Source organism: Bicyclus anynana, chromosome 2 (assembly GCF_947172395.1).
Source record: "Bicyclus anynana chromosome 2, ilBicAnyn1.1, whole genome shotgun sequence".
Lineage (NCBI taxonomy): Eukaryota > Metazoa > Arthropoda > Insecta > Lepidoptera > Nymphalidae > Bicyclus > Bicyclus anynana.
In genome coordinates, this window is record NC_069084.1 from 2,881,259 (window position 1) to 2,907,620 (window position 26,362).

The 26,362-nt window shown below is 34.6% G+C and overlaps 2 protein-coding genes across 6 annotated transcripts; one reads left to right on the plus strand and one right to left on the minus strand.

The window, feature by feature from the left end:
* Positions 1-458: 458 nt before the first annotated feature.
* LOC112045464 (probable 28S ribosomal protein S16, mitochondrial) lies at positions 459-2,739 on the plus strand. Its single transcript, XM_024081646.2, has 3 exons — positions 459-667; positions 1,813-1,972; positions 2,560-2,739. The coding sequence occupies exons 1-3, from the start codon at positions 551-553 to the stop codon at positions 2,682-2,684; spliced, it is 402 nt and encodes a 133-aa protein (XP_023937414.1). The 5' UTR covers positions 459-550; the 3' UTR covers positions 2,685-2,739.
* Positions 2,740-3,680: 941 nt separating this feature from the next.
* On the minus strand, positions 3,681-25,847 carry LOC112045475 (receptor expression-enhancing protein 5). 5 transcript variants are annotated; one of them, XM_024081661.2, is made up of 6 exons: positions 25,571-25,839; positions 25,255-25,487; positions 12,612-12,735; positions 11,981-12,086; positions 10,083-10,120; positions 3,681-5,555 (listed from the first exon to the last, which is right to left on the minus strand). In XM_024081661.2, the coding sequence occupies exons 1-4, from the start codon at positions 25,698-25,700 to the stop codon at positions 11,992-11,994; spliced, it is 582 nt and encodes a 193-aa protein (XP_023937429.1). In that variant the 5' UTR covers positions 25,701-25,839; the 3' UTR covers positions 3,681-5,555; positions 10,083-10,120; positions 11,981-11,991. The 5 variants fall into 5 exon arrangements, with proteins under 5 accessions (XP_023937429.1, XP_052740731.1, XP_023937424.1 ...); XM_052884771.1 differs by lacking the exon at positions 10,083-10,120 and having other exon boundaries at positions 11,992-12,086; positions 25,571-25,838; XM_024081656.2 differs by lacking the exon at positions 10,083-10,120 and having other exon boundaries at positions 25,571-25,838.
* Positions 25,848-26,362: the final 515 nt, after the last annotated feature.

The following is a 26,362-nucleotide window of genomic DNA, read 5'->3' on the forward strand; positions in this document are numbered from 1 at the left end:
TCGTCTTCGAAGACACTGTGTAGCTTGTGTTTGTGTTGCCTGGCAAGCATTGTCGGCCGATAGGTCATCGTTAGGATCGTAAAGAACGTTTTTCGTCTAGATCTACAATCGACGTTAAGATCGGAGTGCAGTTGCAAGTCTCAACCACTAGTTGGTTGGTGTGGGTGGCGGCTCTTTCAAAATAAGTTTTCGAGAGCTGTTTCATTACAGCTTTCTAGTAGTTATAGTCTCTCGCTAAACCGCGGAGAGACAGACGGACATGGCGAAACTATATGGGTTCCTGGACTACGGAACCCTTAAAATGGTGAACACATCTAAACTATTAAATGACCTACCCAACGACACCCTACACCAACCCACACCACAGATAATACAAACCCACACTTTGGGAGAAATTGATTAATTGTCTATGATCTGGCTGGCTTTACGTTGTATGTCATACAATAGAAATGTCATTGTCAAACTAACGTCAAAGTCAAACTGGGGAAAACACTGTTTTGGGGTTATTTTGTATTTAAAATATTATTAAGATTTCTAATAAATTACGACGATGCCCTTGCCTCCTGCCAGCGGTACAGGTCGCTATTTTGTCAAAGCTGCAAAGTCCATACGACTTATACGCCAAGGATGTACAAATAGACCGTTCTATCACATTTCCGTTACTCACGTAAGTACACTCCATAATTTAGTTTATAAATACAGTACCAGCGGTCATAGGAGTATCAGAAATAGTGGCGGTCTCAGGAAATGACCAGGAAGGTAACCGCGCGTCACTCAGGGCCTAACTCCTAAAAGGGGCTTGTGCAACAAGCATAATAAAAATGAAGAGCTCTGCGTTTGATTGCCATCTCAGTAAATAGTTATGGACTCTAAACTTTACTTCTATTTGTATTAAAGAACCCCAGTCTATTCTCTGTTCACACCAATAACGCAAATCTGAGAACATTCTGGAAAAATCAATTGGTTAGACCCCCCCACAAGATTGACTGTACGCCAAGAGTTCATTTTGTATGGCAATAACTTCCTGATAATCTAAAGAGAAGCCCTGGTCAATATTTAAAGGTAATATTTATAACTTTAAGTTATTATGAGATTCAAAATTAATTTATTATTTATTTTGTAATTGTCACATTTTATTGATTTCATTTTTCACTTTCGTTTAAATGTTTTTCAATAGATAATAACATTCATACACCAGTTAGAGTAACATATATAGGCTCAATTCTATCTGTACCATCATGTTCGACCTACATCTTTGTGATAAATCATTTGTTTTATTGTATCTATTTACTTACCCTTTGTGAGACTCATATTCCACGAACATAGATTTTTGAGTACTAGGAATAAGAAGCCTAGTACTCAAAAATCTAACTTTGCGGAAGTGACTCTTACATGGTTTTCTAATGATATTGTGACTTATACTTTGTTTTTCTATCTCATGGTCCATTGGAACTGTTTGGCTATGATTCATCAAATCCTAGGTTCCAGTTCTGGGTCAGGCTAGAAAGTATGGAGTTTTTCTTTCTTCTAAGAATCTCTTCTTTTCTAATTCCTAATACTTACCTAAGAAGTAGGTGATAGGGATATCTTCTGGCGGTGACAAGACAGTTGGATCAGTGTACAGGACCTAAATTTCAAATAACTGTTCTCCATAAGTCTTTCTCCTGATAGTGTTTTATAAGTTACTTAAAAATAGAATGATGAAAATGAGGATGAAGTCTGTATTACTCTAGATATTAAACCTGTTTTTATATTTTCCAAGTTTCTTATGATTTGTGAGTCAAATATTTCATTTAAGTCTACATGTTTCAGAGGAGAAGGCTAAACAGTCAAGCAGTGATAGAACAGCTGGGCTCCTATGACCCAATGCCAAACACAAATAATGAGAAACTTGTTGCTCTGAACCTGGAGAGAATAAAGTTCTGGCTTGGCCAAGGGGCTCATGTCACTAACCCTGTTGGAGAACTATTAGGTTTGTAACAACTGTTACCTTTAAATTTTAGAGTACTTTACAATTTTAATAAAGCAAAATCTATATTTATCCCATTTACCTCAATCTACTTAAGTAATCTGTATGTATGTATGTTCATGTAGCTTCAGAGTTCTAGTTGTTTGCCATAAACGGGCCAATTGACCAAGTTCTACCAAATTTCTGAGACTGAACATCTGGTATTGCGATTGGAACTAAAGCAGACTGTCAGATTTAGAGAAATCTCATAAACAAAAGTTGACAAAAAAAAATTATTGTACTTAAAAATGTCACTACAAGACATTAATCCAAACATGTGTGTTGGGATTTGTTTGTAAGCAAAATTAAAAATTTATAATTATAATTGGATTTTTAGTTTTGCATGCAAAAAATCCCAATGTACATGTTTTGATTGGTCCAAAACCTGGGACAATTAATTTAGTATAGTGGAACGCTTGGGTATTCTTTCTTACTATGAAACATACCAAATGGGTCAACTCATTTACTATTTATTTTTAATTAAATCCTCCCAGTTACAAAGAATAACTACTATAAACTATAAAAACTTCTTACGCCACTCATTTTTGCAGGTTTAGCTGGCTTTTTCCCAATCCACCCTCGCTCCTACATGACAGCCTGGAGAAACAGAAGAACAGAGAGGGAAAACCAAGCCAAAGCAGAAAAGTCCACAGAAAGTACCACTACAGAAGTTTAATTAATAATACATTAGTTTAGTTACATTTTAGGAAATATATTACTGTAGGTTCTAATTGCAATATTTTATTTTTTAATCACCACCCATACCAGCAAAGGTTAGCCAAGCAATTTAGCATTTTGGCCATAGACACAGTTAAGGGTAGGATAAACCGATATTTTCCGATAAAGTAAAAGTAGCTTCCATCTTATATCGCCCGAGTCTGCTTACACTAGGAGCGTAGCTCATCAGCGCCGTATCAATGATATGGGGCCCCCCGAACTACATGGACCCTTTGCATATTCAAAGTAAAGGCAGCTTCCATCTTATATAGCCCAAGTCTGCTTGCATCAGGAGCGTAGCTCATCAGCGCCGTATCAATGATACGGGGCCCCCCGAACTACATGGACCCTTTGCATATTCAAAGTAAAGGCAGCTTCCATCTTATAAAAGCCCAAGTATCAAGTGAACGTAAAAATTTGTAAAATTTAATCCACAATCTCACTAAATCTGGTGCTTCAGAGAAAAAAACAAATAAAATTTACTTCTGCCTTGAGTTTCAGTTCAGAAATTACAAAAGTAAAAAAAAGCAATCTCTTTTTTCCCCGAGTTAAGCATATGCCCAAAAATTAGAATCCTACATAGGTTACGTCACTGTCATAATATTAATTTTAAGCAAGCATTTTTGTTTTCTTTGGAATTTTTTACACTATTTGGTCCCCTCCTCCAACTAATTTTGATACAAACCTCCCAGCACGCTATGCTTGGGCTTGCATCATCACATAACACCAGGTGAGATCGTAGTAAAGGGTTAACATGTCATTAATAAAAAAAAACAACAAAATAGGCTTAACATACATTATCCTCCAAAAGCAAGCCTTGAAATTAAAATATTCATACTATAATTTTATGTACCCTGTAAATCAAAAAAACCTATTTATAACCTATTTTTTTTTATAGAATTAAGGGGCTGTGTAATCTATTTTTGAATATTTGCAAAAAAAAAAAACACGACAATCAGCAATGAATTCCTTTTATTACGTGAAAAAAAAAAACAGCAATAACAACTCGCGTACACAAGCCAAATATTTGAAGGCAAACTAACTTCAATTTATATGGAACAAGCAAGATATAAACATGATTCAAAATATTTTACTTGAACAATTTGATGACATACCTGTCTAGAATCTTAAAATCAAATATACTGAAACAAACTGAAATGCAAAGGACCTTTACATAGCATATTAATGTGCCCTAAGCTCGATAATTGGAGCAGCTTGGTGGGTTTAAGCTCCAGGCTGTTAAGGCTATAAGATAGACTGTTAATAATACAGGTATTCTTGAAATTTTAAACTAAATTTTTAGACATATTTTTTGTACTTATTCATAGAATACTAGAAAGATAATTTGTTCAGCTACTGTAGTAGTAGACCATTAGTAGATAATACGTAGTATTAGGCTTCCAGTAAAATATATAAACTAATTGACAGGTATATAATCAAGTGCAACTAGGTTATTTAATCAATATTAATTAAAGATTATTCATTAGATTTGGTGCATTTTATGAACAAAAAAACAAATTAAATAAATGTACAAAGTAAAGTGCTTTAAAATATTAAAAAAAATAAAAAATATGTTTTTTTCTGACAATTAATGTGAAATACAATTTTTCATTTCTAATTTCATAGTTTTACAGGTTTTTTTGACAAGGCAATTCAGCCAAATCGAATTGATGTATAAAAATCTACAAACATACCAAAAAATTGTCTTACAAAACACTAAAAACTTAACTATTCAACGGACATTACCAACATTCCTTGAGCAAATCCATCCTACATACACAATAATATACAAAAGAAATCCATCGCTACGCTAACTTAAAAATAAGAAAGAATACAAAGATAAGGCCACTTACCTAGTACAGAAGAGTTTACATGTTTTTATTAGACCAAAAGTATAAACAATTAAACTACAATTTTCAGCCTAAAACTCATTAAAACCGTCAGTCATACAAGGATACTTATAACTAATAGTTGAAGAGCCGGTGCAAAATTTTGATAGGCTGATCATAGCATGTGGATTAATTACTATGGCAAGCAAAATTGATAATGTTGAATACAAGAGTTTAGTTAAATTAAACCAGCATAATTATTTATTTAGTTTTTATTTACTAATTATTTAATTATTACGCTATTAGAAACACTGACACGTTTGTTCGCTTCTACTTGTGTTTTATTTTTCTCTAAACATAATAAATTGATATGACATCCATCAGGTGAATGAGAAATGGAAGAAGGACTTGGGCGCAATTACATATTATTTTGCTTGGCGTTACAGTAAATTTATAATTTGACTCAATGTACAAAACAAAACAAAATATAACAGGCAAAACGTTAAAAATATCAGAAAAATTGTTCAGATTACAATTCATAAATCATCAAAAAATCATTCCCTAAATCAGCTAAGTGTGGTTTGTTCAGATAAGGCAAGAGCTACAGTCTTATAAATTTTCAGCTTCTAATAAGAACCTCATCAAAATTTTCCACCACCTCTTGTACTAAAAATAGTAATACATTGATCATTTCGCAAAAACAATTTCCCAAAACCTTTTAACAAATAATAAAACTGATAATTTCTTGATATCGATAGTAATTAGTATTTCATATTTTCATTTCATTAGACTGCTATTGTCTTTAATGTATAATCACACACCATCGATGTATAAAAATATTTTTTTTTGTTGGTCTATAGTTTTTTTTTTAATTTAGCGTCCAATGAGTGCTCTGAAGCGGTACAAAAGCAGGTGCAGCGGATGTTTTGTACTTTTTGCCTTCTGACATTTTGGAAAAATTTATTCATTCTTCCTAATGGCATCCGCTACCAAGCGTGAGGCTGAAAACAGAGAAAATGAAGATTTTATAAATTGTTTGTACAGACTATACAACATCAGTAAATTGGGTTATATTCCGAAAGCTGGCTGCCATTTTTTATTCGGTATTTGAGGCAAGTTGAAAATTTGTCCTGTTCCTCTCTTAGCTACCCTAACACAAAACTGGAGACCTACTTGGGGACTGTGAGACATTTTTATATTCAAAAAATAATCCTTCAGGGAAATAAAAAAAATATTTATTTAAATTTTACAAGAGTTAGAAAAGTAGGCCAAATGGGTGTTTTTAAATAATAATCTGGCTTAATATTTATTATTTTACTTATTAAACGTTCAATTTAAAAGTATGAAAATCATTAAACATATTTTTCACTAAAAAAATACTCACTACTCCCTACCCAGGTTTTCAGTTTTGTGTCTTTATTTATTTATTTATTTATTTTTATTTATTTATTTTTAAGAAAAATCAACAGCGTTACCAAGAATACAATTATACAATATTTCCTGTATGATACAGCCAATTACAGATTTTCCATAGTTATAACAATTTATAAAAAACACAATCTGAGAATACATTCAAGAAAAGGAAATAATAAAGAAAAAGAGAGAAAATAAAATCACATTAAAACGTATGTACGAGTGAACGTTGGTATAAGAAATTGTGTGTGTGTGTGGTTGACTGTGGTGTGAGTGTGGTGTGTGTGCGTGTGCGTGTGTGTGTGTGTGTGTGTGTGTGTGTGTGTGTGTGTGAAGACAGTGTGTGCTAAGTAATTAACTATTTAGTTTCCGCTAGATGTCGCTTAAAAGTCTTTTTTGAATACCGGAATATGTCAATTTGTGCGTATAGCTTATTGTAGCTATCTGTAACTCTGGTCATTACCGAGTTCTTAGTAAAGACTTTCCTTTTATGTGGCACTTGGAATAACGTCTTTCGGCGGAGTCGAGTAGGAGCTGCTATTAATTTAAGTTTTGATAACAAGTGAGGACTATCAATATGCCCATTTACTATATCATATAACAGTGACATATCAGAAATTTGCCTTCTCTGTCCTAAGGTTTGTAATTTATAATGGCCACAGTTGTCATCGTAATTTAGAGGAACAGTATGTGTACGAAAATTTAAGTGTTTAATAAATTTACGTTGAATTCTCTCTATATCTTCCCTTGGCTTTATATAATATGGTGACCATACACTACTACAGTATTCTAAATTGCTGCGGACATATGCAAAATAAATAGTTTTAAGTGTATTGATATTATGAAAAGGCTTGCAGGTTCTTAATACAAATCCCAGCATAGAGAAAGCTTTAGTGGTGATTACATCAATATGCTCATTGAAAGACATTTTGTCATCTAGTATAACTCCTAAGTCACGCGTTTTATCTACCTTAGAGATTGTCTTTCCATCGATACTGTAATTAAAATTCACTCTATTTTTATTTCTAGTGAAAGTTATATGCTGACATTTACCGATATTGATTTGTATTCTGTTATCTTTATAGTACTGGGAAAGTAGGTTTAGGTCTTGTTGCAACTTTAAACAATCGTTAACATTTTTAATCTCTAAATAAATTTTTGTGTCATCGGCGTACATTAAAAAATTTGAATTAAGAAAGCAACTATAAATGTCATATAAATATAAATTATAAAATAGTGGTCCCAAATGAGAACCCTGTGGAACACCAGACGGGATCTCACAGAAATCTGAACGACTGCCACCAACTACAACGGCCTGTGAGCGGTTAGACAAGTAAGATTTAATCCACCTCAGAAGGTCTCCGTGAATTCCCAAATATTCAAGTTTCTTGAGCAGGATTGTATGATCGACACGATCAAAAGCTTTCTCAAAATCTGTGTAGATCACGTCTACCTGCACGCCCTTATCCATAGAAACTAAAATGTCTTCTGTAAATGACGTTAAGTTTGTTAAAGTTGAACGACCTTTGTAACAAAGTGAGGTTCTGTGAGTTATCCAGTGATTTTACATCAATCAGTTCGTTAAACTCCGATCTCAACCCAGAAGTAACCGACTGTACACTGTTCAACTCCGTCTTTATATACGAGGACAAATTTCCAATTCTCTTTTCCAACTTTCCCAAATCGGCCCTTATATTGCTCTGTTCTTTATTTAAAGAGTTGGTAGTAACGGCAAAATCTTCTTTAATAGATGAGACAACAGTTCGGACTTCATTGCTTATTTGTGACCTAATGTCGCTCATTAAAGTTTCTCTCATTTTGGCGAAACAAGTTGCGAACGATGCATTCAACTTCTGATCCAGTAGTGTGCTAATATTATCAATAGTTACGTGCTGTGAAATATCCCGAGATCTTTGTGATGCATCCATACTTAAGTCTAAAGACATATTCAATAATTCCGTTTTTTTTTTATGACTTGCTTTTTATTGGGGTATCATCTCGAATTTTTTTGCGACGTGTTACAGAAGTACAAGTCGGGCAAATCCAGGACAGAAAGTATTCCTTCGATAATGAATTTTGTTGATCATTCGTAATTCCCAAACAGATGAAATCAAATTTATCTTGGCAGCCCGTGCATTGTACATATGAGCCTTTTTTTAATGGGCCTTTACATAAGCTACACTGCATTGTTTTAAATTAAATTAAATTTTGTAGTAAAGTTGGAAAAAACGTATGGCTGGGTCGGGGCTCGATCTTGGGGTACCGTAAGATTGAACAGCACTCAGTTCGACTGCACGCGCCACTAGGCTAGCGGACGATTAGCAATATACTCCAAAAAGCGATCCGTATTGATTTTTCTAATCCACGTTCATCGTCTCGCCGGAAGATGGCGTTAGACGTACTTTGACTTCAAAATTAATCACTTAATTTAAATAGTGACCTTTGAACCGTATGATTCAATGTTTATGATTTATGATTTACCACTCGATATTATTAATAATAGTAGTTTTACACAGTGTTTTTGATATCTGTAATAGTTTTTTTAAAACTTTGAAACACTGTAAAATAATTATCTCCTCGTAAGATGGCGTTATACGTGTATACTATTAATCACTTATTTTCAATTGTAATGTTTGAACTTTGTGTTTAGAATATTTATGATTTAACACTGGATATTATTGATAACAACAGAGAACAGTTTGTTTTTTGCTTTCTCAATTTTTATATCACACTAAAATAATGAACTAATATGATTTAACATCTGTCACTTATAACGGTGTTCTTCAGTGCAAAAACCATTTCCAATATTTACGATTGAGCACTTGAAATGAAAACTTCTCACTGTGACTTTTGTTCGTTATCTCATTTTTTTCATGGATTTCACTTTGAATATAATGAACACTATGTTTATACGTTTTAATAAAATTATTTATAAGGAGCACTCGTAAACACGTCTGACTCTTCAGAATGTGGGTAGGGAAAAAAAAAGTGTCAGGTCATAGAAGGACAATTTTTCACCAAATACTGCTTAAAAATGTCAGCCAGCTCTCAGACCATAAGGTATTACAGAAAAAAAAACATTCGCGACGCATGTTTATAAAAAAATATCTAAAAAATTTATAGGACTTTTAAATAACTTGTCGCGAATGATGACAATAGAAAGTTCGAAACAGTTCTAGGTGACGAATTCATAAATAGGAGTCATGAACTCGTTTCAACTCTCGAAGCCTTTGTGAGAAAATATTATGGAAAAAAGTTATTGTTATGAAGAGCTTTCCCTAACAGAGATGTTAACTTAGTATTTCATGCTTTATAACACAATGTAAGAAGCATTAATAAATTAATTTGAAAGTACTCAATGAAGCTCTTACACAAATAAATATATAACAAGAACTACTTCAAAATATAATAAACACAGTTTCAATATATAGCTACATCATATACTATAGTTAACAAGAGCTGGCGCCTACAATACATACACAGTGCTTGTGCTAGTTTTTACAATCAAAATTGTAATACATACATACATACGAGTATGTATAGTAAGAAGAGATACATAGTTTTCATACATAGTATAAAAAGTATGTATCATGTCATCACTCACATGGCTAAGCTAATGAGCATATCAAATATAGTACAATTATTGATTTCATTTTGAGTACAATTATGAAATAACAAATATTAATAAAAATTATTTTCCATGATGTAAACTCAATCGTCAATGAAGCGATTTCAAATCGATTAAAAAAGGTGGATAATGATAAAAAAAAATTAGCAAGCAACAATTAAAAAAAATTAAATAGCATACATTTAAGATTTGTTTCTTTTTCATAATACTTAATAAAAAAAAATGTGAACTCAGTAATTTTGTATGCAAAATTATTATACGCGGTACACCGGGTTAGTAATAAAATAAATTTGTGTGAGTACTGTTAAGTGCCCACTTTTGTTAACACGACAATATACTTGTGTATCAGCATTATAAAGGATACAGTCAATTAGAGCTTGGATTATATCTACCTACATAATATGTAACTAATACAATATTAAAGCGGTATATTATAAACATAAAGCGGGACATTCAAAGCATAACCAGTCCACCTGGTTTTACTTACATAGTGGTCTATGGGTGTACAGCTTTATTCTTGTTTACCTAAAATTGTATACTTCTATTAAGACGTGCATGGAAATGGGAATGCAAAACAAAATACATAATGTACACTAATATAAAGGAGATCAAAAAACTAATACATAATATTGTAGTAAATAAACCAAAAAAATTGCAATCTAAAAAAATTAAAGCCATTGAAATCCTTCATCACAGAACGTTTTTCGATAGCCTGCCTATCGTAGACAGAGAAGTAAATAGACAAATAGGAAGCATCAATTGCATTCCCTTGAAAAAAGAGAATAAGCGTACGCCGTAGACTCTGCGTACTCTCGTAAGAACACGGGGACGAGGTTTCTAGCGGTAAAAGAATTTTCAAAATCGGTTCAGTAGTTCCAAAGATTAATTACCCCTACAGTACTACAAACTTTACTTCTATAAAAATATAGTATAGGTATGGATCAGTTAGCTTAAAATATATATTTTTTGTGAATTGTGAGTGTAAATTGTATTATTCTTGTAATTTGCAAATTTTAAATACACTGAACTTCAGTGTGTTTAAAAACGTCAAAATTTCAAATATTTGATATCTATTAATTCTCTGTCTCCGCTGACCACCAATAATTTGAATTATGTATGGCTGTAAATCGTACCCCATCAATAATACTATCCTTAGAGGAAAACTTACTCTACAGACCGAACCGTAACGTAACAGATATACCTAGGTTGTAGATAGGAATACATTTTAACCCAACATTCCCAGAGGATCTACATGTAAAATATGTATTATGAAATGCGGGTGAAATACGAATAAATTAAAGTACGTTACACTAAGCAACAATCGAATGCGGTAAATGAACATACAAACATACATCGCGAATGATATAAGTTCATTCTTTAAATCTTTGGAGTGAGTTGTTGATCTTCCTATTGGCGTCTTGCACCAACCCAAGTACGTCGTCCGTAGCTGTTAATATTATAAAAAAAAAAAATCTGTATTAACCGATTCCTTTGTGACGCGAAATATGATATCTATCTATGGACCTCATAATAATAAGATACATCAGAGTCAATAGAGGAGCATTTTTATATAATCAATAAAGTATTTAAGGAGATCCGTAAAAGAACCGAATTTATCGAAAGCTTAAAGATTCGCAAAGCTAAAGTGGTAATGGGCGGGTTCAAGAATAGGTGGATGTTGGGTTTGTTGGTATTGTGACTTCGCAACTTTATGAGGATGGCTAACTTTGTACATAAATTAAAAAACTAAAAAAAAAAACGGTGTTTTTTCGTGTTGCAAGGGACCGCTGGGTCGTTGTGTTTGGAAGTTCTTAAAAAAATCATTGGCTGATATAATTATATGAGTATTCGAATAACGATCAAAATTTAAGTGTGGCAACTTAAAGGGCGAAAAAAAAGGGAACCTTACTTCAGGCCATGTGCATTTATATCCACCCACAGCGGCGAAATAAAAAATACCATTCCATTACATATAGAGCAATATTTATTGCTATTGGTCGACAATATGTTTTTTACCTAACTAAGATATGTTTCTAAATGATATGTTTCGTCTTCTTCATTTAAATGTCAGTTTCAGAAAGAGAAGATGCGGTGTGTAACTAGATAACGGAGTCTTCGCCCGCGCAGTACAGTGAACAGTGAAAAAACAGACACGCGCGCCTTTCAATAAAGCAATGAACGATTGACTGAAATTCAATTAAGGAATGACTGAATGAATGCCTTGTGTCAGCACACCTAAACCGCGCGGAAGAGAACTCTTGTTTTGTGCTCTTAATCCAATATATAGTATATTCATAATATGTATAGATCCCAGCAGAAGTTGATTATAGTTCAAGCGAATGCGAACAGATAATAAAAAGCATTTGATCATTCCCAAATACCTACCCACTCCTAACCTAATCTTTGTGGAGTTCGTTAAGGCGTTTGTTTAATGCATTGAACGTTTTGTCCGCGTGCTTGTTGGCTTTATCCACCAATTGTTTCAGGATATCTAAAAAAAATGTTTACACAATTCGTTCAAAAGGCGAAAGTTCTTATTTAATTTTTAAATATACCTCGCGATGGCTTACGTGTTTAATAAGTAAATAGTACAAATAGGGAGAAAGCATGAAAAAAATTTAATTTTTTGGAAATAAAAAAATTCCCTTATTATTTTTTTGTAAAAACAAAAAAAAATCAAACCATTCTTTTTACTATTCCGAAAGATCCACGCTGTGGCCATGAGTTATAAAGATAATTTTGTCTATATCTATATCGCTCTATCCTTCTTAATCTGATGACGTGACGAAATAGAGCGATATTTTTGCTTTATTAGTTCTGATGAGACAAAAGAGAGAGCGATATCTAATATTATAAGCAGCTAAAAACTTCTTTTGTCTTTACCTGAGTTTATTTATAGTCTATATACGAGTAGTTGGGCACTTTCTCAACTTGTCCCCTAAATAAGACATCTCATCTTTACCCAACATACCGGAATGGTACTACATCCTTACGTTGGGTATAGGGTTGAAATTACCTGAGTTGGCGATGTCGTCAATACGGTTGTGGTGCTTCTGGTAGTAAGGGCGGATGATGCGGTGATAGATGATGAGGGAGCCGTTGTAGTCGGTCGGCAGGTAGCACCAGATTATGAAGATGCACTGGAAAATTTAATTAAATTATGTTAATTTCTTCTTTGTCGCTTTACTCTGGACACTGGTCGTGCAAGGCACATCCGTCGCCATTCCTCCCGTTCTGTGGCTCTCCTATAGCTTGGTAAGTTCGTTACTGACACGTCCATGATATGCGGGCGACGGGTGGGGAAGGACTGCGCGGGTGTGAAGACGTGTGCGCAGGGCAGAGGCTGGAAGTAGGGTGCAGTTGTCGCTACCTCCTCCCGACCCCCGCGGACCATCGGTAGTGTTGCGAACGAATTTGCTAAGCTATAACATGCAGCGAACTATGCAGAGCGGTTTTCACTTGGTCAGTCCAGCGCATTGTTGATCAGCCACAATGTTAACTACCGATTATTTCATGATAGGCTTTTATTTACCTTGGCCTGTAGAACTACCTCTTCCTCACCTTCGAGAGTACAATACTCTAACGGCATTTATAAACATGGATTAAGGTTTAAAGTCAACTGCTGTGATGATGAACCTATTACACCACTATAGTCTGACAAGTTTGTTCATGACCATGACATGCGGGCGACGGGTGTGAAATCCCGCGTGCGGGGAAGTGAGGTGCATCAGTCGTCGATTTTTTAATTCATCGCTACACGCCCCCCGGCCCGCGCGGCCCATTGGGAGTGTTACGAACGAAATTACAAAGCCAAGCTACAATGTAGTTGTGGCTTTATTGTTTTACCAAAATCGGTGTAAAACAAAAATACACCGATACGTACTCACAATGACATTTTGATAATAGCAGCGATAAGCGAATAAACAAACTACATATATCAATAATGGAGTTCTATAATTAACTCTCTGTTAACGTGGCGATGTTTAAAACACAGTAGTAGGTACCTACTCACACACTCACAGTAGTAGGTATTGTGGGAACAATCGCGCTTTGTGTCCGAGTATCATTAACAACGTAACGGCACCTACTGTTATGTATTACTTTTTAGGGTCAAGGCAACGATATCCAATAAACAATTAAAAAACAAATGAAAGTAAAACGCAAGTGATGGAAATTCTGGGAAATCTTACCTATATGACACTCTTTATTTATTTATTTATTTATTTATTTATTTATTTATTTTTAAGAAAAATCAACAGCGTTACCAAGAATACAATTATACAATATTTCCTGTATGATACAGCCAATTACAGATTTTCCATAGTTATAACAATTTATAAAAAACACAATCTGAGAATACATTCAAGAAAAGGAAATAATAAAGAAAAAGAGAGAAAATAAAATCACATTAAAACGTATGTACGAGTGAACGTTGGTATAAGAAATTGTGTGTGTGTGTGTGATTGACTGTGGTGTGAGTGTTGTGTGTGTTTCGTGTGCGTGTGTGTGTGTGTGAAGACAGTGTGTGCTAAGTAATTAACTATTTAGTTTCCGCTAGATGTCGCTTAAAAGTCTTTTTTGAATACCGGAATATGTCAATTTGTGCGTATAGCTTATTGTAGCTATCTGTAACTCTGGTCATTACCGAGTTCTTAGTAAAGACTTTCCTTTTATGTGGCACTTGGAATAACGTCTTTCGGCGGAGTCGAGTAGGAGCTGCTATTAATTTAAGTTTTGATAACAGGTGAGGACTATCAATATGCCCATTTACTATATCATATAACAGTGACATATCAGCAATTTGCCTTCTCTGTCCTAAGGTTTGTAATTTATAATGGCCACAGTTGTCATCGTAATTTAGAGGAACAGTATGTGTACGAAAATTTAAGTGTTTAATAAATTTACGTTGAATTCTCTCTATATCTTCCCTTGGCTTTATATAATATGGTGACCATACACTACTACAGTATTCTAAATTGCTGCGGACATATGCAAAATAAATAGTTTTAAGTGTATTGATATTATGAAAAGGCTTGCAGGTTCTTAATACAAATCCCAGCATAGAGAAAGCTTTAGTGGTGATTACATCAATATGCTCATTGAATGACATTTTGTCATCTAGTATAACTCCTAAGTCACGCGTTTTATCTACCTTAGAGATTGTCTTTCCATCGATACTGTAATTAAAATTCACTCTATTTTTATTTCTAGTGAAAGTTATATGCTGACATTTACCGATATTGATTTGTATTCTGTTATCTTTATAGTACTGGGAAAGTAGGTTTAGGTCTTGTTGCAACTTTAAACAATCGTTAACATTTTTAATCTCTAAATAAATATTTTGTGTCATCGGCGTACATTAAAAAATTTGAATTAAGAAAGCAACTATAAATGTCATATAAATATAAATTATAAAATAGTGGTCCCAAATGAGAACCCTGTGGAACACCAGACGGGATCTCACAGAAATCAGAACGACTGCCACCAACTACAACGGCCTGTGAGCGGTTAGACAAGTAAGATTTAATCCACCTCAGAAGGTCTCCGTGAATTCCCAAATATTCAAGTTTCTTGAGCAGGATTGTATGATCGACACGATCAAAAGCTTTCTCAAAATCTGTGTAGATCACGTCTACCTGCACGCCCTTATCCATAGAAACTAAAATGTCTTCTGTAAATGACGTTAAGTTTGTTAAAGTTGAACGACCTTTAATAAAACCATGTTGTTCTGTAGGGATCGTATTAATTAAAATAGGATATAACGTGTTATAGATAATTTTTTCTAGCAATTTACCAAATATATTCAAAATTGAAACTGGACGATAATTTTCAACCAGGCTTTTGGTACCCTTTTTATATATCGGCACAATATGAGCTTCTTTCCATTTAGTTGGAAAGTACCCTTCCTTTATTGATCTATTAAAAATTATTAACAAGGGTGAAATAAGAGACTTTCGCGCGGAGTTTATAAAATAAGGCGGTATTTTGTCACTCCCGGAGCTTTTAGAAGTGTCGAGCTTGATGATCAAACCGCTTATGTCATAAGCGTCAACGTGGAGGGACTGAGAGTGTGGAGTAGAAAGGTTAACTGGGGGAATGAGTTTTAAGAGAGGATACTCATTTAGTGGGTGAGAGAACACATTGTAGAAAAACTTATTAAACGCTTCGGCGTGGTCTTTACTGGTAATAGACTCAGCATTTTCATACTTTAATTTTCTAGGTAGATTTGTGGTATTACGCTTAGATTTAATGAAGGACCAGAATTGTTTTGCGTCCTTTTTTAAGCATTCTTCATTAAGTTTAATATATTTAGTGTAACATTCTGATTCTACCGTCTTTTCTCTCTTCCTTAGTCGGGAAAATTCTAGGTAATCTAAAGGATCTTGGTATTTTTTCCAGCGTCTATGAATTTTAGACTTTTCCCGAATAATTTTTATAAGAGACTTATTATACCATTTGGGATATGTGTCATTTTTCTTCGTTATAGTTAAAGGTACGAACATAGAAATACATTTATATAGGTGTTCATAAAACCGATTGACTGCTTCATCCAAAGATCCTTCATATTAGCTAAATTCGAAGTATAAGCATATATGAAACAGTAGGTTTCTATCAAGAAATCTTCTTTATATCTTCCATTCCACTTATTTGAAAAAAAGGGCAATTGTCATTCTTCCTGACAAATATTTTGCAGTTCTTAATCCAGCAATATTTAAAACCCTTTTGATCGCAAGCTAGACGGGCTGCTTTGTATATTTCCTTATTTTTAAAAGTCAAGTGTTCGCGTATATAAATTTTGATAGCTGGTCCTTCAATTCCTATGTTGCCCGTGTTTAGGCCACGCGTTTTTTTAAATCCAGCTAAAATATTACTTTTGACAGTTGCTGATCGTAACTTGCAAACAATGACTCTAGGGCGTCCATCTAGTTTTTGTCTCGGCTGCACTCTGTGAATGTGATCTATATCAAAAGGTGTGAGTGGTATGTCAATATATTGTGACGTTTGGATAAGAAGGTCTCGGAGATTTTCATTTTTGCATTCAGGGACACCAACAATTTCAATATTGAGGAGTCGATCCATTTGCTGCCGGTCGTCTACTTCCTTTTGCAGTTCTTGTAATTTATTTTTTGTTGATGATAGCTCGTCTTTAATCAGTTCAATTGTTTTAGACGTTCCACTTACTGAAGATAAACTGTTCTTGAAATCATCGACCTGGCTAGATGAAAACTGGACGGCGACTTTCAGATCTTCTAAGTCCTTTTCGATGAGTGCCTGTCTACTTTGTAACAAAGTGAGGTTCTGTGAGTTATCCAGTGATTTTACATCAATCAGTTCGTTAAACTCCGATCTCAACCCAGAAGTAACCGACTGTACACTGTTCAACTCCGTCTTTATATACGAGGACAAATTTCCAATTCTCTTTTCCAACTTTCCCAAATCGGCCCTTATATTGCTCTGTTCTTTATTTAAAGAGTTGGTAGTAACGGCAAAATCTTCTTTAATAGATGAGACAACAGTTCGGACTTCATTGCTGATTTGTGACCTAATGTCGCTCATTAAAGTTTCTCTCATTTTGGCGAAACAAGTTGCGAACGATGCATTCAACTTCTGATCCAGTAGTGTGCTAATATTATCAATAGTTACGTGCTGTGAAATATCCCGAGATGTTTGTGATGCATCCATACTTAAGTCTAAAGACATATTCAAAAATTCTGTTTTTGGTGCAGACGACTTGCTTTTTATTGGGGTATCATCTCGAATTTTTTTGCGACGTGTTACAGAAGTACAAGTCGGGCAAATCCAGGACAGAAAGTATTCCTTCGATAATGAATTTTGTTGATCATTCGTAATTCCCAAACAGATGAAATCAAATTTATCTTGGCAGCCCGTGCATTGTACATATGAGCCTTTTTTTAATGGGCCTTTACATAAGCTACACTGCATTGTTTTAAATTAAATTAAATTTTGTAGTAAAGTTGGAAAAAACGTATGGCTGGGTCGGGGCTCGATCTTGGGGTACCGTAAGATTGAACGGCATTCAGTTCGACTGCACGCGCCCCTAGGCTAGCGGACGATTAGCAATATACTCCAAAAAGCGATCCGTATTGATTTTTCTAATCCACGTTCATCGTCTCGCCGGAAGATGGCGTTAGACGTACTTTGACTTCAAAATTAATCACTTAATTTAAATAGTGACCTTTGAACCGTATGATTCAATGTTTATGATTTATGATTTACCACTCGATATTATTAATAATAGTAGTTTTACACAGTGTTTTTGATATCTGTAATAGTTTTTTTTAAAACTTTGAAACACTGTAAAATAATTATCTCCTCGTAAGATGGCGTTATACGTGTATACTATTAATCACTTATTTTCAATTGTAATGTTTGAACTTTGTGTTTAGAATATTTATGATTTAACACTGGATATTATTGATAACAACAGAGAACAGTTTGTTTTTTGCTTTCTCAATTTTTATATCACACTAAAATAATGAACTAATATGATTTAACATCTGTCACTTATAACGGTGTTCTTCAGTGCAAAAACCATTTCCAATATTTACGATTGAGCACTTGAAATGAAAACTTCTCACTGTGACTTTTGTTCGTTATCTCATTTTTTTCATGGATTTCACTTTGAATATAATGAACACTATGTTTATACGTTTTAATAAAATTATTTATAAGGAGCACTCGTAAACACGTCTGACTCTTCAGAATGTGGGTAGGGAAAAAAACGAGAAGGCATGTCAAATTATCATCATCATTATCAATCCATATTCGGCTCACTGCTGATTGGAATCTCCTCTCAGAATTAAGAAAATTCTCTGGTATGCAGGTTTCTTTACGATGTTTTCCTTCACCGTATGGGTATGAGACACGTGATATTTAAATACTTAAAATGCACACAACTGAAAAGTTGGAGGGAGGAAAACCCGGATCGGATTCGAACCCACACCCTCCAGAATCGGAGGCAGAGGTCATATTTACTGGGCTATCACGGCTCTACATCAAATAAATACGTTTAATTCAAATAGGCTCAGATTGTACAGTGCGCGCAAGAAACTCACCAGTTACTCTTTTGAAATACATAATCGGTTCAGTAGATTCAGACCCCCTACGACACCAATACATTAGTTTAAATAGTGGCGTATCGTGGCTTGGGTATGGGGCCCTGTATCATAATTAGTTGGGGGCCCCAAATGAAGGGTAACCAATTCTCACAAAATTGTTTGCTAAAAAAACGGGGTTTTTACTTTGTAAGGGGCCCCTGGAGTCCCGGGGCCCCTTATTATATACGGCGGTAGCTACGCCCCTGTTTAAATAACATATAATACTGATCGTTAAAGAGTTTAACATTCTCATCCTAAACCCACTAAACCGCATTTAAACAGCTTGTTAGGTCTAAGTTGCTTAAAGGAAGAAAGACTCATTTAGTTATATTACGTTAAGTACTTTTGTGATGATGCAAGCTAATAAATCTCCAGGTTTTATCAATAAGTAAGAATAAGAAGGCTTAGTTTTTTTCCAATTTGAAAATTTTGTTAAATTATGATATCTCAGTTATAACCTCCACGTAAAGTTATACTTGACGAAATTCAGTATAATATACAAGGACGTGTTCAAATTACAGCCATATATGGAATTACACACTTGACAATGAATAAATGGAGTAGGTAAATCCGAGACAATGAAATAAAAAACTTAGTAAAAACTCCAATATTATTCACTTTTTCAGAGAATATAAAAATGGTACATGACCTACTAAAGGTACCTTAAAGGTCCATATTTGGATTTAACCTTTTTTCAAGGAAATCACGGTAAGAATTTAATCCCGGTCAACTATAATTATAACCTGTCTTCCATAATGATAATAATTGTTTACTGTCCGTTAGTCTTGCTAATAATATATTTATATTTTTTATTTAGTTGCTCTTTAACTTCGAGGGGTTTTAAAAACAAAAAAGAAAATGGCAAAGTCAAAAAGAGCAGCAAAAAACGGTTTTATTGGAATGCAATTGTACGATTTTTAAAATTAAAGCGAACGTAACACAAAAACGGTCTGACAGATTGATTTTATTTTCTTGCGTCCCAAGAATCTCAAGTGAACAAATTGGATACTAATTTTGATATTTTCAAGTTTACGTAAGATGCATTTAAAGTAAAGGAAACAGGTGACAGATTAATAATTGGTCAAAGGGATGGCACTAGGTCGCCAAATGGATGGAAGGATGACTTGAAAGTTAACTAAAGACACCTTTGGATAAGAATAGCGGGAGACAGAAAACAGTGGAAAGAAACTAGGCCTTTGTCCAAAGGCGTACTGAATTAAGAGAACAAATAGTTTATGTGTTTTGAAGCTTTACTTTTTCTTCGAAGGCTTTGATATAGGTAAGTGATCTGTATTAAAAATAAAATATAGTCTCATGGAATTTCAAGTACATGAATTTTCATGCGGATTACCAGGTAAAATAAGCTAAGCAATTAAAAGAAGGTTTTTTTGGGTTTTGTTTAATCTATAAAGTTATATATAAACTAGCCGACGCGTAGTTCCCGTTCTCGTGAGAGTATGGTGTCAAAATATAGCCAATGACACTCACAAATAACGTGGCTTTTAATTATAAACAACTATAAAATATAATAAAATAACATCATTTAGTTTCAGGGTGTTTGTACTTGTAGCCTTGAACTAAATTTAAAAACCGCAACTACCCAACAACATACTAACAATTAGTAATCTATGTTAATTATAGGCGCACCCTACTAATTGCTGACCGGTCTACTTTCTTGATGTTTCAAAACGAAACACAGCTATTAATGAGAACTCACATTGCGGTCAATAGTTGTCAATTTCCCTGTTTTTTTTTGGCTAGCGCACTTCATCTCGTTAGAATTTAGTTATCTTTACTCTACAAGTCTATACTAATGTTATAAAGAGGTAAAGTTTTGTGGTGTTGTGTACGTGCATAAGGATTTTATCTAGGGTATGCACTATAAGAAAATTATGGAAAACTAGCGGACGCCGGGAATTTAATTTTTCACAAATTCCTCGGGAACCATGGATTTTTTCGGGATAAAAAGTAGCTTATGTGTTAATCCAGGCTATAATTTATCTCAATACCAAATTTTAGCTAATTCAGTTCAGTACTCGAGGCGTGAAAGAGTAACGTACATTTATATAATCAAAATCATCAGTTTTCGCAAATCTCGGAAAACCATGGATTTTTCCGAGAAAAAAAGTAGCCTATTGCGTTAATCCAGAGTAAAATCTATTTCCATTCCAAATTTCAGCCAAATCGCTTCAGTAGTAGTGGCGTTAAAGAGTAACAAACATACAAACATACATTAACATTATAATATTAGTAGGATTCCTTGTACAACTAAGTAATACATGGACCAACATAGGTTTGTATTGTGTCCTTAGGGTGGGCAGTGCATTTTTGCATCTATGAAGTGCACGCCACTGGTTGTAGGAGGTAATCTCTAGATCTACTAAAAATATTTTGAAAACTCTTTTATTATTACAAATCCACGTTATTTGTGAGTGTCATTGGCTATACTTATTTTATCCCCGTATTAAATGGGATCACAGGAACGAGAACAACGCGGGTGAAACCGCTGGGCGTTGGCAGGTTTATTAGGACAAAGTGGTACTTCCAGTAAGTACCTAGTTTGCAAAGATGTTGCTCAAGGAATTGATAGATGGAGCACAGATAAGAAACACAACAAGCAACATATTCCAAGATAACAATACAGACAACTTCATGCTGATCTAAGATAAAATTGCCAACATACTTGTAGATATGAGATATTATTATGACATTACACAATATATAGAGACGTGATAGTCCAGTGGATATGACCTCTGCGTTCGATTCAGAGGGCGTAGGTTCGAATCCGATCCGGGGCATCCACCTCTAACTTCTCAGTCACGGTGAAGGTAAAACTTCGAGAGGAAACCCGCATACCTAAGATTTTCCTAGTTCACTAGATTTGTGAAGTCTACCAATCTGCATTTGACCAGCGTGGTGGACTAAGCCTATCCTGAATGAGAGCATTCTGAGCGGAGACTCGTGTTCAACATTGAGCCGAATAAAGTGTTAATGATGATTACACAATATATCAGTCATTTGCAATTGGATAAATAAATTCTTATTGTACTCATATGCACACATCAATATCTAGCCTCAATGTAAGCATAGCTTGTGTTATAGGTACTAAGATAGTTACTTATGCTATTTCCTGTTGATATAGAATTATACTAGAAGTAAAGAAAAATCTAAAAACTATACATTTTGTAACACAGTCTTATGCAGTCCCAATTTTGAATTGAGTTAACCATGTCATGTGGAATATTGTTTAAAAGGGAAAGGAAAGGTTCATTCATTTTAATTATTATTTAGATGTAATTTTTGGTTTATGATGCAAAATTGCCCCGGTGGGCATGTCTGACTCACACTTGTTTAGATTTTCTCATGTAATGTGGTGTAAGCACATATTTGCTGTTTTGATTGTCAAATGATAATACACTGACTCAGCAAATACTCTGCTGTTATTTATAAAAACTTTACTGTTCAATCACATAGTAGATCTTTATCCTTTTTATTTTTTGCGGTATTTTTTCTTCAATAAATATATCTGGAATATACACACATCTTTTCTCTGCGTGATCAAAAGAAAAATGAGGAGATCTGCAGAAAAACTTAGGTCACTGACATAGCTCGGCGAAACACTTAGTTGGAAGCGCCAATGGACGTTGGGGTCCCAAGGTGTTGGAGTGGCGACCCCGCACCGGATAGCACTATAGTGTTGGTTGACCTCCCACTAGATGGACCAAGGAAATCAGGCGGGTTGTAGGGAGTCGCTGGATGCTGGCAGCTCGAGACGTGTTTGGAAGTCCATGCAAGAGGCCTACGTCCAGCAATGGACGTCCATCGGCTGATAATGATAATGGTGATACACACATAACTATCTAGCCCCAATGTAAGCGTTAGCTTTTGTTATGGGTAATAAAAAATCTCCACTAGTGCTGTTTTCCCTGCCTAGCTTAAAATAGGTAAGATCCTACTCTCTCTATCTCTAGCCACCTCGCAATAAGTTGCAAGTATAAGTTTCGAAATCGCCTCTATTTTTCTTATTCTATAGTATTGTGTTAGACAGAGAGAAATAGTTAGTATACAAGTTATAAAAACATCTTTTCTGAACAGCCCTGCTGGTCTTGCAGTTGTTCATGAGCACTATTACTTGGTAACTACTTAACATCAGATGAGCTAACTGTTAATTTTTCACAATTTATATAAAATCACCTATGTAATAACAGTACCTACACACTCTATTCCTTCTCTCATAATATTGTTATTAATACCACAATTGTTATGGACGTCCATCGGCTGATAATGATAATGGTGATACACACATAACTATCTAGCCCCAATGTAAGCGTTAGCTTTTGTTATGGGTAATAAAATAGGTGAACTTGTTGGATCCCAACAGTCCAGTGACATGTTCAAATGTATGATTTCGCCAAGGTCAAGCAAGAGCTGGAGATGCTGGAATACATCCATGCCTATCACACATAATAATATTTTCCAGTTCAGGGAATCAAACCCGTAGACATGGAAGCGGAAGCAGGGTCACTACCCACTGTGCCATGATGGCGTCAGCCAATATAAATAAAATGTTGGAATATGACCTTATTAGTCAACTCTTTTAAAAATCATTAGTGATAAGTGATTTATCACAGCAATAATAGTCATCAAAAAGATAAATTAAATTAGTGAGTCATAGACTTAATATGGTACATGACCTAGGACAAATTACAGTACAAACAATGTGTTTACCTTTTAAAATAATTATTTTGTTATATATTAATATACATAGTATTAATTAATTATAGTCATTGAATAGACATCATCATGTAAGAAGCTTTAAAAAACACACATATTATAGATTTTTTTTACCATTTTGCGTTATTGATGCATCAAAGTCCAGTCTAATTACTCTCAACATTAGGTTGCATCATCACATGTAATTGCACTGACTGTCATATAAAACATACATAATATGTACCTATATCAAAAAACAGTCAAGTGTCAGGTAAAGATTAAAGTTTCTAAAAAGGTTTTTGATTTGTATAACTAATTCTTTAAAGTTTTATTCCTATTAATGGCAAAACTATAAAGCCTTGTTGACTAAGGAGCCATAAATATACCATCAGCACTTTTTTGTAGGTTTGGGTGTACTATAACAAGAATCCCAAGACTGTGATGGACATACGTCATCAACCCATATTCGGCTCACTGCTGAGCTCGAGTCTCCTCTCAGAATGAGAGGGGTTAGGCCAATAGTCCACCACGCTGGCCCAATGCGGATTGGCAGACTTCACACACGCAGAGAATTGAGATAATTCTCTCGTATGCAGGTTTCCTCACGATGTTTTCCTTCACCGATTGAGACACGTGATATTTAATTTCTTAAAATGCACACAACTGAAAAGTTGGAGGTGCATGCCCCGGACCGGATTCGAACCCACACCCTCCGGAATTGGAAGCAAAGGTCATATCCACTGGGCTGGGTGATGGACATGCCAATGCATAACTTCAAGCATTTACTTAGTCAAGTTACTACACAATTGGTAGGTTCATAATGATAACGGTGCCTTCACACAGGAAGTAAAATTATGAGAAATTGTAATGATGTTGTCAATTGTAATATACTGTATGAATTTAAAAAAAAGCAACTGTTGAGTTTCTTACTGGTTCATCTCAGCAGAACCTGCCTTCTGAACCGGTGGTAGAATCATTACATATATTCAACTGATATTTCAAAAGTACTTGTAAACTGAGCCTACTTGAAATAAATTTGAATTTTTAAAACACATGGTAGAGAGATAGTAACTTATATAATCATATCAGCCTATTTTAACAGCCTAGGTGGGCTCCCTTCTCATAGGCATTATGGACCTTAAACCCACCATAATGTGTGTTACCATCCAAAATGCATGATTTTTTTAGGGTAACTCTCTTATCTGTATCCCTAATCTATATTGAAGAAAGCATGCTGCTCTAGCTCTCTGCAACAAATTGGTGGAACCTGTAGTGCTAGTCTGTAATGATGTTTTGAGACAAATATCTTAGAATTCCACAGATTGAGCATGGCAGAGAAAATACCTCCAAACAGACTGGACTTGTAACCAATGGGTTTAGTGTTAAGGAATTCCTTGACAATCGGTTAAAACTACCCTTCTCCACTAGTGCTGTTTTCCCTGCCTAGCTTAAAATAGGTAAGATCCTACTCTCTCTATCTCTAGCCACCTCGCAATAAGTTGCAAGTATAAGTTTCGAAATCGCCTCTATTTTTCTTATTCTATAGTATTGTGTTAGACAGAGAGAAATAGTTAGTATACAAGTTATAAAAACATCTTTTCTGAACAGCCCTGCTGGTCTTGCAGTTGTTCATGAGCACTATTACTTGGTAACTACTTAACATCAGATGAGCTAACTGTTAATTTTTCACAATTTATATAAAATCACCTATGTAATAACAGTACCTACACACTCTATTCCTTCTCTCATAATATTGTTATTAATACCACAACATATTTACGAAAGTAGTGACAACGTGAAATTAAACTTAACATATGTTGTACTAACCTTGATCAACCAGTATAGCGGGAACCAGCCAACAATGAAGTCGGAGAAGTACTCCACCACGGAGAAACACGCGTAAACCACCCAGTATGTCAGCCACTTGGTATCATCGTCCTTAGCGGGTGACTCCAACGCTCTCATTGACATGTACGCCGGGTACACGAAGCCTATGCTATTGCATATCAATTCCGCACCGAATCCGAACACTAAATATAAACCCGTGAACGCCACCAATCCTGCGACAATAAAGTGAGAAAATAGTCAAAACGGCCAGCCAAATGATATAAATAAACGCAACACCAATAAAAAAAAAGCTTACCAAGAAATATGTACACCCTGTTCACACCGGTCTTTGCTTCGGCTTTTTCGAAGAATTTGGTCCACGGTTTGCTTTTGTCTGCTAAATTACGCTCTATTGTGTCCTTGTATTCCTGTAATTTTGAACTCATTTTCGTGTTTTTCAGCGGTCTGAGGTGTATGGAAATGGATTTGGCACTTCAGCAATTCTGCGGCCACGACTTATTGACAAGTGTTCAATTTAACTCAACGAAACGAACGGTGAAGGTGACAAGACAATGGTGACAATGACAGAACAGAAATCGAAATGACAATGGCGGATACTACAGACATATAGAGCATAGTCCATTAGTCATGTGTTGCTAGTGTAAAAACACTAAATCCTACTATTTTTTTAACCGACTTCTTTATTTTCAGAAATCAAAGGCAAAATACAAAGTTAGCCCCTTATAACTTGTATTTTGTAATCAATATTAGATTTATATAAATTGTAGAAAATATTCCAATAAAACTACTAATGTAAAAAGTGTATTCAATACCTTTGATAGATTTGCATTACAAGAACTTTATCACATACTTACATAATTATACTTTATCTCTCTGAGGGGAATCTCAAAATACATTTTCTTCATGTCTCCAGTACATTTTCTTTAATCAATTAATCAATTTATTTATTTGCAGATGCATGCATAGTACTTCATGATCATAGTACTTAATTAACATGTACAAAGTACCTACTTAGTCAGAGCAATATGTATTTATGTGTCAACTATCTTAACATCACACACACATTCTTATTACACAACATTGAATA